We start from the raw sequence: 12327 nt of genomic DNA on the forward strand, positions 1-12327 counted from the left end.
AGGATTGTATTTTAAAGTAACGAGCTTTTGTCACTATAGCAACAAAGCCTCCTTTTTCAATTACGTCACTACCGGAAAGATTCGGGACGCCAGGAAGAGAGCAGCGGTGTGTGAGGCTCCCGCTGAATGAAATTGAACGGCCAACTCAGTTCATTCATTCAACTTTATGAGGAAATTTGACAGTGTGTGCCAAGCATTACATGTTAGTTTGTGCTACCAGGTAAGAGTGAGCAGACCGCGGAGCTCAGTCAGTTAATGTTAGCGAGCTGGCTGTTAAACCCGGCGTGTTTACATCGTTGCTAGCCAGTGTTAGCAACCTTGTGCTATAAATATCAGCATCAGGGACAGTCACACAGTGTCTGAGCTGATTAGGTGGCATTTGGCCGTTGTGTCTTGAAATAGCCAGACGTACCATCACCTGCTTAACAATAGTAATGTCCCGTTTGGCTCTCTGTTTTATCACAAGCTGCTCTTGTTTGTTTTAAGTCGAGCTCCAGCCAGTTACATGGTGGCATCCTAACACCTTTCCTTTGAATTTGCCCGTCTCTCCCTTTCTGCAAGGTGTGCGCGTGCATGTTTGTTATTGTTGCTGGAAATTTTTTGCATAGGGTGCGCGTGCATACCTGACTTCAGCTGCAGTCGTGTGTATGTGTGTGTGAAGAGCACCGAAGAGTCATGTCGGTGTCGGTTATCATTAAGTGGGGAGGTCAGGAATACTTCATCAGTTCTCTGTCTGAGGAAGACACGGTGTTGGACCTGAAACAGTCCATCAAGACCTTGACTGGGGTCCTGCCAGAGAGACAGAAACTCCTGGGACTCAAGGTCAAAGGTGAGATGATGTCAATGATAAGTACCTGATTTTTGAAGTATTCTGATTCTGATTTCTGCGCTAGTTAGTGTAAATAATGCTATATGAAGTCCAATCCAAGTGTGAGACCAAAGGACATTTCATCTTGTGCTTTTATTTAATTGTGCAGTCTACATAAAAGACCCTCCTGGATGCTAATCATATTTAAAATAATCACCCCTACATCTAGCCCCAGGTCTATGTGCAAAAGTTTGTGTTTTCTCCACCTATCTGCAGGCTATTGAGTATATAAATTATTTTATTTTATATATATAATTTTATAAAAGTTATGCATGCTCTTAATATGATTTTCAGAATTTCTCTCTATATATATTTTCTGTTCCTTTCCCTTTCATCTTGCCCGCAGGTAAACCAGCAGAGGATGAGATGAAGCTGGGCTCGTTGAAGTTGAAGCCTAATACCAAGATCATGATGATGGGTACCAGAGAGGAGAGTCTGGTAGGTGGATAGAGAAAATGAAAAAAAATATATCTGGCTGGAACTATTATAGAAGGACTGTGTGCCTGGCTAGTGTTCAGGTTTACTAGACAAGAGAGGTGAGGGGTAACTTGTAAATAATCTGTTTAGTCAGGATTTTGGAATCAGCTAGCTTTGATTAATGGATCAGAAAATGGTTGTTTAGGTGAAGATCTGACAGCCGTTGACATTTTTGAGGGATATATGCTATGGGTATAATGTACTGACTGATACAGTTTTAACCATGCACATATTTTGTTTCGTGAAGGAAGACGTTTTAGCCCCTCCACCAGAGAATGATGACGTTGTCAATGATTTTGACATTGAGGAGGAGGTCATTGAAGTGGAGAACAGGTCTGTCAGAATTTTAGAAATCGTTGAAGGAAACCTGTCTTTGTGTGTGGATGTGTGGGTGCATTTGAGAAACAAATATTGTTTTATGTCTTCAGAGAGGAGAACCTGGCAAAAATAGCTAGAAGAGTCAAAGAGTACAAGGTAGAGGAACTAAACCCTCCTAGGGAAGGCAAGAGGCTCCTGGTTCTGGATGTGGACTACACACTGTTTGGTGAGTTGATATCATTATGTGTCTCTTTAATAAGATGCTTTGCAAGAAACAAAAGAGGAGGCTTTGCAGTTACTGTCTGTTTATCAGCTGCTTGTTTTACCATGGACACCCATACAATAATCCTGTGTGTATTCAGATCACAAGTCATGTGCAGAAACAGGTCAGGAGCTGATGAGACCCTACCTTCACGAGTTCCTGACATCAGCCTATGAGGACTACGATATTGTAATTTGGTGTACGTATCTGTCCGTCTCTTTCCCTTGTCTGTGGCAGTGGTTCATTGCTTTTGTGTTAGAGTGTGGGGTTTTCATATAAGTATGTCTGTCTAGTTAATTCCTGATGTTTTGGCCCAAATTGAGCATCTGATCCACCAAGAAGAACAAAAAAACCAACCAAAAAACAGACTGAGCTCGCCCATTTTTGTAATTGTGGTAAATACCCAATTAAATGTCCAGTATGTGTTTGGAGAACCGTGTCCTCTCACTGAGATGCCTCTTGTGCTTGTGTGTGTGTAGACATTGTGTTGTGTTTAATTGTTATTTTTTTTTCTTTCATGATTTAATTCATTACTAATTAACACGCATAATGTGTTTTCTCTTTTAAGCTGCTACAAGTATGAAATGGATTGATGCAAAAATGAAGGCAAGTACTTCTCTTATTTCTTTACCATTTCTTATATTATCCTGTACATTTTGTTGCCAAAAGGTGGCAGTGTTAACCAAGTTGGCATACATTATATGAGTGTAGATGGATCAGAAGATAACACCACTGTGTGTGTGTGTGTGTGTGTGTGTGTGTGTGTGTGTGTGTGTGTGTGTGTGTGTGTGTGTGTGTGTGTGTGTGTGTGTAGGAGCTGGGAGTGACAGACAACCCTAATTACAAGATTACGTTCATGCTGGACAGTGGGGCCATGATTACGGTACACACCCCAAAGAGAGGAGTTGTGGAGGTTGGTACACTTGCTGTTTAAAATATTGGCCTGTGTCACTGTTGTGGTCACACATCAATGCTTTGGACATATCTTTCACAGAAGAAGAAATGATTTATAATATATTTGGATTTATTTTAGGTTTTTAAGCATTATTCATTCTGGCAGTTAATGGGTCATTGAACATAACACTGCAAGAAAATCAAATTTGTATCCAATCTGAGTGTCATTATCTAAAGCCATAATCTAATTTTTGTTCAGCATTATTTCTATAACTGAATCTGAGCATTGATATTATAGAATATATCATAGTTTCAGAGGGAACATCTCCAAGAATTTAATGTTTGTCATACTGAATAACAGAAACACGCATTAGTATTGGTAGTATCTATTTTCAGATGATCCTCAAAAAGGCATTTTGGGTAAACTGCAAGCATCACATGACTGTGACAGACAGTTTCATGGTTAAATGGACTGGGACTTATACAGAGTTTTTCTGCCCTAACTGACCACTCAAAGTGCTTTTTCCTACAGCATCATTCACCTAATCACACACACTACAGTCATATTAATACAGTCATATTGTAGCAATCTCCAAATGTTAAATAGGAGGTTCTGTTTACTCAAGGAGTGAGTGAGAGAGAGAGAGCTACACATGTACACAACATGCACAAAGGTTTGGTTTTGAAAGTTTAAGGCTACGTTCACACTGCAGGTGAAAGCGCATCAAATCTGATTTTTTTTGACACTATGCGACCCATATCCGATCATGTTATGACAGTGTGAACGGCACAAATCCGATATTTTCAAATCCGATCTGGGGCACTTTCATGTGTGGTACTGAATCCGATACATATCCGATGTTTTAGAAAGCGACTGCTGTTTGGACGGTCATGTCGCATTAAATCCGTCTTTTACGTCACTGACACAAGACAGACGCCAATTATCAGTGCCGGAGAAGCGCCCGATAAGACATCGCGAACGCTTCCTGGCCATCCAGCGTAGATGTCAGTGAAACTGTTGGGAAGACAACGTTGGAGAAACGTGAACATTTTATTTATACTGTATAATCTGCAGATTCTGACAGAAATCTGCAAGTATCCTTTGAAGCACAGCTCCTCTAAAACAGCAATAAGGATCATTATTAGGTTATTTACATTATTATGTAAATAACAAAATAACTTAAAGCAAAAATTGGGAAACGTAAAGTCCGAAGTCTTTATATTAAGGGCCATCAGTCAAACAATATTGTTTGGTCTGGGTCTAAACAGCGCATTGTGTGTGACGTCTTCTTTTGCGCATGCGGGCCGCTTTGAGCGTTCACACTAGAGCGCGTTTACTGGTCGCATTTTATTTGTAGTGTGAACGAACAGACAAAAAAATCGGAATTGAGCATTAAGACCTGCAGTGTGAACGTAGCCTAACTTCCACCCTTTAATGATGTCATGAGCAACATGCCCTGTCATCTTAGCTGGTGTCATGAAGTCACTGCAGGTGGAAATTCCATGTGATGAGTCAACAATGTGAAACCTTGGATCTGGAAACCTTCACTGGTTTATAATTGGTTCTTTCACAAAGGATATGCACCACACTCGATACAGAAATTATTTTTAAAAAACCCTTCTTAAAATGTGTTACATTTTAGATAATGAAAAATAGCTTAAAGTAGTTTGAGCTGCAGAAATAAACAGCCAAAATGGAAAATACATCAAACCAGGTCAGGAAATTTGTTCTCATTCTGTCCAGGCTGTCCTTAGCCCGATGCTCCCGTTGATGCCTTTGAGCACTCTCTCAGAGCTCAATATCTGAGAATGAGTCAATAGATGATCATGAGTGTCGCAGCAAATTGCTTTTTCCCCCTCTAGTTTAGTAAACTGAGTAAAAGGGAAAATACATTTTACATCTTCAGGACCTTAATTTGTTTCATTGTACAAATTATTTTTTTGAACATGTGAACGCAAATGCTGTTTCTCTATTTCACAGTTACAGTAGAAAGTGTCCAAATAATTTTGACGCAGAAAGAAATCACGAATAGAAGACGAGTTTGGTGGTAAAAAAAATAGATATGCTGTCACTTGTTTTAACTAAACACCATGTGGTGATAACGCTCTTTGGAATGTACTCGAAATGCACTTTTTTTTGTTTTCTCCAGTGAATCATCAGACGAGATAAAACAGTCAATGCCTGTCTCTATTACTTGACATCTCAGGCATTAAGCTTGTCCAGCTTAGTTTGTCAGACTATGATATAGGCCACGATGTTGATGCTCAGAGCAGGTTATACACACACATGCGATATAAAACCCATTTCATTCACCATTTACCAAAGCAGGATTTTGGTAGTGCGCTTCAGATGATTTGGCTTAAAACTGCTGGAACAATTGAATATTAAAAAGAACCACCCCTCTGTACTTCAAGGGCCTGAAAAAAAGATAAGTAAATCATAGTATGAAGGTATAATTTTTCATAACTTCATTAAATAAGATTACTGTGCATGAAAACATATGTGAGTCTTGGGTGTCAAATGGGAAGCACATATATAATATGGATGTGTAGTGAGGATAAATTTGAAAAGAGGGGGTCAAGTATCTCTTTGTCAGAGATTTGTCACTAGATAAAGTTGTATACACGTCGTGCTTGCTAAGTAACTATGTAAATTCTCGGGAATGTTTCTGGCTTATGGTCCTAGGTGACATGTATCACATCGTTGTTGTTTGGGTTTTTTTGTTTGTTTACATTCTGGTAAGTCATTTAGCACTCTAGGTGTGACTGCACGCGCCGTGACGACATGTTGTAATGTGCTTGAATACCTCTTTCATGATGTTTGTGGAGGACGTTTACTGCTTTGTGCAAACATCATGGCACTGATTTAATCTATTTTATGGCTTCTGCAGGTGAAGCCCTTAGGTGTGATATGGGGGAAGTACGGAGAATTTTATAACAGGAAGAACACCATTATGTTTGACGACATTGGAAGAAACTTTCTTATGAACCCACAGAATGGACTTAAGGTTGGTTAGTTCATACAATTATCTTGACCATTTTTCTCTTCTTTTGGTACAATAAACTACAGATCTTAATGAAACTTTCTCTTTATTTGTTGTTGTGAATTTGTGTTAGATCCGACCCTTCATGAAGGCCCACCTCAACAGGGAGCGGGACAGAGAGCTGTATAAACTGTCTCAATACCTCAAAGAAATCGCCAAGCTTGACGACTTCAGTGGACTCAACCACAAACACTGGGAGAGGTACGCACTCATTGAACAGCTAAACAGTATCATTTGCATAGTTGTAGTTGCATACTTCAAACCTACAGCACCTGCTAGACCTGAACAGCCATTTACAAGAAAATACGAGATATATTAAAAAAATAACATCTAATGCCAATACACACATGAATCTTACTTAAATTTTACTTCATTTCAGATTATTTAAAGTATAAAATTCATCCTAAAAAATGCATCCAATTCTGGGGATAAATGAACACAATCTAAAGTAAGAAGGAGACTTTTGCATCCCAAGCAAAGAGAGTAACTGTGGTACTCAATGAGGAACTCACCAGTGGCAAGAAATTTGTGAAACAGTGTTGAGGTGTGCAGTAGGAATTACAGATGAGTTTAGGGTCGGGGTAGAGTTACATCAGGGATCAGTGTTGAGCTCTTTCTTATTTACAGTTGTGATGGAAAGGTTAAAAGGTGAGATCTCAGTGCAAATTTCTCCTTTGCACTTTGTTGTGTCCATTCTTAGCTTTATTTTTGTTATCTGTGATGTCGTAGGACTGTACATGGTTGGTTATTTAATCAACTGTTCAACTTATGATATAATTTGTTTGTGCTGTACATGGTACATGTTAGAGATGGCACGACACCACTTTTTAATGTCCGATACCGATTCCGATATCATAAATTTGATTTGGATATCTGCCGATACCGATATGAATCCGATATAGCGTATTTTGTAATCAATAAAACTGTTTTTTAATACTTCATACTCAAGTTTTAAAAAACAAGAGACTGAAGCTATTCTGTTATACCTGTATGCAAAAAATACACTCAACCCAAAACATTTTATAGTTCAGCAACACTGATCAATCTAATAAATTTAAACCTACACCATCCTCCATATTCTGGTATTTTAAAGAGTAAGCAAGCAAGGCAAGGCAAGTTTCTTTGTATAGCACAATTCAACAACAAGGTGATTCAAAGTGCTTTACAGAGACATTAGAAACAAAAACAATGATTTTAAATTGATTAAAACAAACAAACAAACAAACAAAACAGTATATAAAATCAAAAATCAAAACAGATAAAATCAGAACAGTAGATAAAATCAGTAGTTAAAATGTAAGTTTTGAAATCTAAGCTTAAGTGCGGATTTGGTGCTTCATTTAAATGCAGCTGAGAATAAGTGAGTCTTCAACCTGGATTTAAATAAACTGAGTGTTTCAGCTGATCTGACGCTTTCTGGGAGTTTGTTCCACATATAAGGAGCATAAAAGCTGAATGCAGCTTCTCCGTGTCTGGTTCTGACTCTAGGAACTGATAAAAGACCGGATCCAGATGACCTGAGGGATCTGGAAGGTTCTACTGGGTCAGGAGGTCACTGATGTATTTTGGTCCTAAACCATTCAGAGCTTTATAGACCAGCATCAGAAATTTAAAGTCTATCCTCTGACGGACAGGCAGCCAGTGTAAAGACCTCAGAGCTGGACTGATGTGGTCCACTTTTTTGGTCTTAGTGAGGACTCGAGCAGCAGAGTTCTGAATGAGCTGTAGTTGTCTGACTGATTTTTTAGGTAGACCTGTAAAGATGCTGTTACAGTAATCCAGCCTACTAAAGAGGACTGCATGGACTAGTTTTTCCAGGTCCTGTTGAGACATCAGATCTTTTATCCTTGATATATTCTTGAGGTGATAGTAAGCTGATTTTTGTTATTGTCTTAATGTGTTTTTCTAAGTTTAGGTCTGCATCCATCACTACACCCAAATTTCTCACCTGGTTTGTGGTTTTTAGGTGTATAGATTGAAGTTCTCTGGTGACCTGTAATCGTTTTTCTTTGGCACCAAAGACTATTACTTCAGTTTTGTTTTTATTTAGCTGGAGAAAATTGTGGCACAACCCAGTCATTAATTTCCTCAATGCATTTACCAAGAGCCTGTACAGGGCCTCGGTCTCCTGGTGACATTGTGATATATATTTGTGTGTCATCTGCATAGCTATGATAGTTTATTTTGTTGTTCTTTATAATCTGTGCCAGTGGGAGCATGTAAATGTTAAACAGAAGGGGTCCCAAGATGGAACCTTGGAGAACTCCACATGTGATACTTGTCTGCTCAGATGTGAAGTTACCTATTGATACAAAGTATTTCCTGTTTTCTAAGTATGTTTTGAACCAGTTTAGTACAGTTCCTGAAAGACCTGCCCAGTTCTCCAGTCGTTTGAGTAATATGTTGTGGTCAACTTAGTGGGAATATTAAGCAACCTAACTAATAGGGTTGCCAACTCCCAGCAAAAATATTCGGGAACCACCCCCCGCCCTTAATTGATGTAATCAACTTTAATTTAATGCAAGTGTAAAACAAATGCACAGAAATCAATTATTTTTCTACAATATTTAAATAGATTCAACATCTTTCTTCAACAGAATTGCAGACTGCACAAATGGTACCTTCCCAAAGGAAAAAGTACTATAGCTTATTAGGGTGTATATTAGACTTATTAGTTACTATATACAATAATGGATTTCTATACATTTAATCAGATGACCACTTTTGTTGTAAGATTCAGATAATTATTTATTCAAAGTTTTTAAATGACATAACAAAGAAAAGTATTTCTTTGTGGCCCCCTTTCCCTGTTAATGCCCAACCTGGCCCCCGACAAAACTTTGCTAGACCCGCCCCTGCACAGTTACCAGCCGTCAGCTACGTAAAAAAGGATCCTGGTGTTATTTGTCTCTCAGAAACAGTTCATAACGTCCCTTCAACTCATTCATGTCACCTAAAAGGTAAACCTGTTTTTCCATCACTTGTTCAGCTCTGATGATTCAGTAAGGACATCTCCTGGTTTCATCTTCATGTTTCCCTCTTACCACATATCCAAACGGATATCATGACCAGCAGCTTTTACAGCTGTGGCTCCAGCAAACATCAGCTGATACTACAAAGTTAATATTAAATACATTCTAACAACAGCTTATCACGCTTAAACGTGCTGCTGTTGTTTATCCACTGGTCTCCTCTTTCTAGCGCAAAGTGGGCGATAAACAAACAAGAAAGACAGGACTTGCGGCAGAAAAGCCGATCAGCTGATCATTGATCAGTTTCATGTTTGAAGTAATAACAGGAGAGGAAGGGGAAGTGAATGAGAGAAGTAGATGCAACTGTGCAGCAAAGACAGAATAACTCCAGCTTTGTGTCTATTTTTGAATTCTAGCTGAAGTACGGGACAAATCGCTTCCTTTTCACCTCAATATGAAACTCCGATGGCCAGTCCAGCTGTGGCTCAATACATCAGTTGTTAAGCTTAACGTGGAAATACTATGCAAACATTCAGGGATGAACTTACACACTTGCTTTACTTCTGTGGGATAGTTTTCGCCGAGATGAAATGCCACGGTTAGGAAGCATGTAGCGAGGCTCCAAATGCTCCAACAGACCGCCAACAGGTCTCGCAGACAACAGCCGCTCTATCACGTGACACATACTGCTCCGATGCGCCGAGCTGAGTTACGCCAAGTAGCACGTTTTGTGAGGTGATTTTGTGATACTTCGGATCGGATTACATTTTTTATTTTTCTCCCGATATCCGATCCAGTAATTTAGGTCAGTATCAGATCGATACCAATACGTAATATCGGATCGGTCCATCTCTAGTACATGGTAAAGGCTTTAAATGTTCTTCCATTATGTAGTTACTCATTTTTAATGTTGTGTCCCAGTGTCATTCGTACATTTCCCCAAATCAACATGAATTCAACTGAATGTGTTTAAAATATGCGCTGAATGTGTGCCTGTTTGTTTCTGCAGGTACTTATCTAAGAGGCAGCACCACTGAAGAGGGACTATATTATCAGCGCAAAGACTTGGAGTGGATGCAACCAATGCATCATCCGCTTGTCAAACACAAGAACAAACATAAAGTCCTTCATACCAAACCTCACTAAAAGTCCAACACTAACCCTACAATTACACACAAGGTCAAAACCTCAGGACTGAGACGGGCTTCCCAGTTTATATATCTGCATGTTCTCTGCCTTCTCTTAGTCTGGAACATTTGTTTGTTCAAATATTGTTTACAGTTACTATCAGTGTGCAAGGTGCATTGTGGGGAAAAAAATCCTGTTTGAGACCACACTGATTTAATGTCACAGACTCCAGCTCACCTGTTTACTCATGGTGGTCAACAAGGGTTTAATATAGATAACTGAGGTCCACTATTTCCTGAAAGTATTCGAGATCTTTTACACCTGCTTGGTATTTTAGATGGGTGAATAGTAGCAGATGTGTTAAGTTGATTACCAGTAAAAAATACTCTATCAAGCCTCTCTGCTGTACCAAGTGAGTAGGAGAAGATACAAATCTAATTTCATTATGGTTAAGGTCAGTAGCCTGCCTTCAAAGAGACTGACCGCAAAAAGCTAAAGAGCGAAAAGAAACAAATAAGCAAAATGAAGTTACATAACCATTGAAAGTGTTTTCAGTATGCGAGGATATCCTGGTAATTTAACGTGTTTTTTTTATGTAGTATTTGGATTGTCTGTTTGATTTGTAATAAATGAAGTGAAAAGTTGGAACGTCTGGAAGTTTTGTGAGCGTCAAACAAACAACAGCAGCCTGCACATGCAGACGTATGCAGCAATTCTAAAAACTACTGAGAGACCAAAATCTTTTGGTCTTAGAACTGGCTAGCTAAAATATTTCATCAAAACAGTGGCTTTAGTGAACAAGTGTGACATCATTTGTTACGTGTCTGTAGGTGGTCACTACAAACAGGCCTGTTTTTTGTTATTTACATTCTGTACATGCATATTACAGTCAGGCTTCCATGGCTGGATATTCATGTGCATACATGTCCAGAAACGTATTCATGTTTTTCTGTGCATGCTGATTCTGTTACGTCACAGGACGCAACACTCGAACGGACATAAAGCATAGGTTTTATTTCGTTGATGCTCGTGAGATCGTGACAGCTCTTCATTGAAATGTTTCTGGAACATCCAAATGTCAATGAACCAACTAAAGGTGATGAGAATACAAGAACTGGATAGCACATTTTTTTAATTGTGTGTTTTGTTTTTTTCTCTTTTGTAACTAAAGTGGGTTTTTACACATTTCACTACTTATTAAGGTGGGCCTCATTTTATGAAGCTGAAGCTCTGGAAACATAAGCTATATGATATGTCAAGAAGTCCCTGGAAATTCAGTTTCTTTTCATTTCTTGAGCTCTGCCTTTTTTGTGTGTTTTCTTCATTTCATCGACAAAATTGTGGCTGTAAATAGGAAAATAAACCTTTTTTTGTACCTCGCTTGCTTGTACTGTTCTACATTCCCGAGGTAGTTAAAAACGAGTTAATCTTTTACAGTTAGAAACATTTCATTACTTCCTGTTCATAACTTGTACACCATGAACACCATAAAAGATAAAAGATTAATTCATTGAATAAAGAACGTAGACACTAACGACCTGGCCAATAATGACACCTCCCAAAACACCATGGCTTCTAGTGCCTCCCCTTCATTTAAATAGTAAATGGCCTGTATTTGTATAGCGCTTTACTAGTCCATAAGGACCCCAAATCGATTTACACATCCAGTCATCCACCCATTCACACACACATTCACACACTGGTGATGGCAAGCTACATTATAGCCACAGCCACCCTGGGGCGCACTGACAGAGGCGAGGTTGCCGGACACTGGCGCCACCGGGCCCTCTGACCACCACCAGTAGGCAACGGGTGAAGTGTCTTGCCCAAGGACACAACGACCGAGACTGTCCAAGCCGGGGCTCGAAGCGGCAACCTTCCGATTACAAGGCAAACTCCCAACTCTTGAGCCACGATCGCCCCCTAATGTCATAAATATTTTTTCAGTATTATTACTGGCTATTATTTTCCTACTGTTGTCATTGTTATTACCTATTTTTGTCTCGCGTAGCCACATGATGAGTGAATACACATGCAACTCGCACAATATCAGAATATAAAATATGCAAATATGTACAAGTACTTTAGTTTTATGATTTTGTGTTTTTTCTAGTTTGTCAGTGCATTTTTCATCTTTTGTATGTTCTGCACTCAAAATAAACTCGTCATTACTATAAATAACCCATGGGTTTCAAATACATTTTGAGATGCCCTGTTATAAAATGAAAGAAAATACAATAAACTGACATGTTCATTAATTTATTATAAAATGTTGAGAAACATTCTGAACAGATATAAATAAGTTAAAAAGGGCATGAAGGAAATACTAATTCATTTCAATCACAGTACAAATCATTATTGTAA

At 38.8% G+C, this 12327-nt stretch overlaps 1 protein-coding gene across 2 annotated transcripts; it reads left to right on the top strand.

The window, feature by feature from the left end:
- Positions 1 to 70: 70 nt before the first annotated feature.
- On the top strand, positions 71 to 11343 carry ublcp1 (ubiquitin-like domain containing CTD phosphatase 1). Of its 2 annotated transcripts, none has more exons than XM_040032079.1 (11): positions 71 to 220; positions 562 to 829; positions 1215 to 1306; positions 1593 to 1678; positions 1774 to 1889; positions 2026 to 2124; positions 2494 to 2531; positions 2740 to 2838; positions 5711 to 5827; positions 5937 to 6064; positions 9845 to 11343. In XM_040032079.1, the coding sequence occupies exons 2-11, from the start codon at positions 676 to 678 to the stop codon at positions 9870 to 9872; spliced, it is 957 nt and encodes a 318-aa protein (XP_039888013.1). In that variant the 5' UTR covers positions 71 to 220; positions 562 to 675; the 3' UTR covers positions 9873 to 11343. The 2 variants fall into 2 exon arrangements, with proteins under 2 accessions (XP_039888013.1, XP_039888014.1); XM_040032080.1 differs by having other exon boundaries at positions 609 to 829.
- The last annotated feature ends 984 nt before the right edge of the window (positions 11344 to 12327 follow it).

Source organism: Simochromis diagramma, unplaced genomic scaffold (genome assembly GCF_900408965.1).
Source record: "Simochromis diagramma unplaced genomic scaffold, fSimDia1.1 OVJJ01000216.1, whole genome shotgun sequence".
Taxonomy (NCBI): Eukaryota; Metazoa; Chordata; class Actinopteri; order Cichliformes; family Cichlidae; genus Simochromis; species Simochromis diagramma.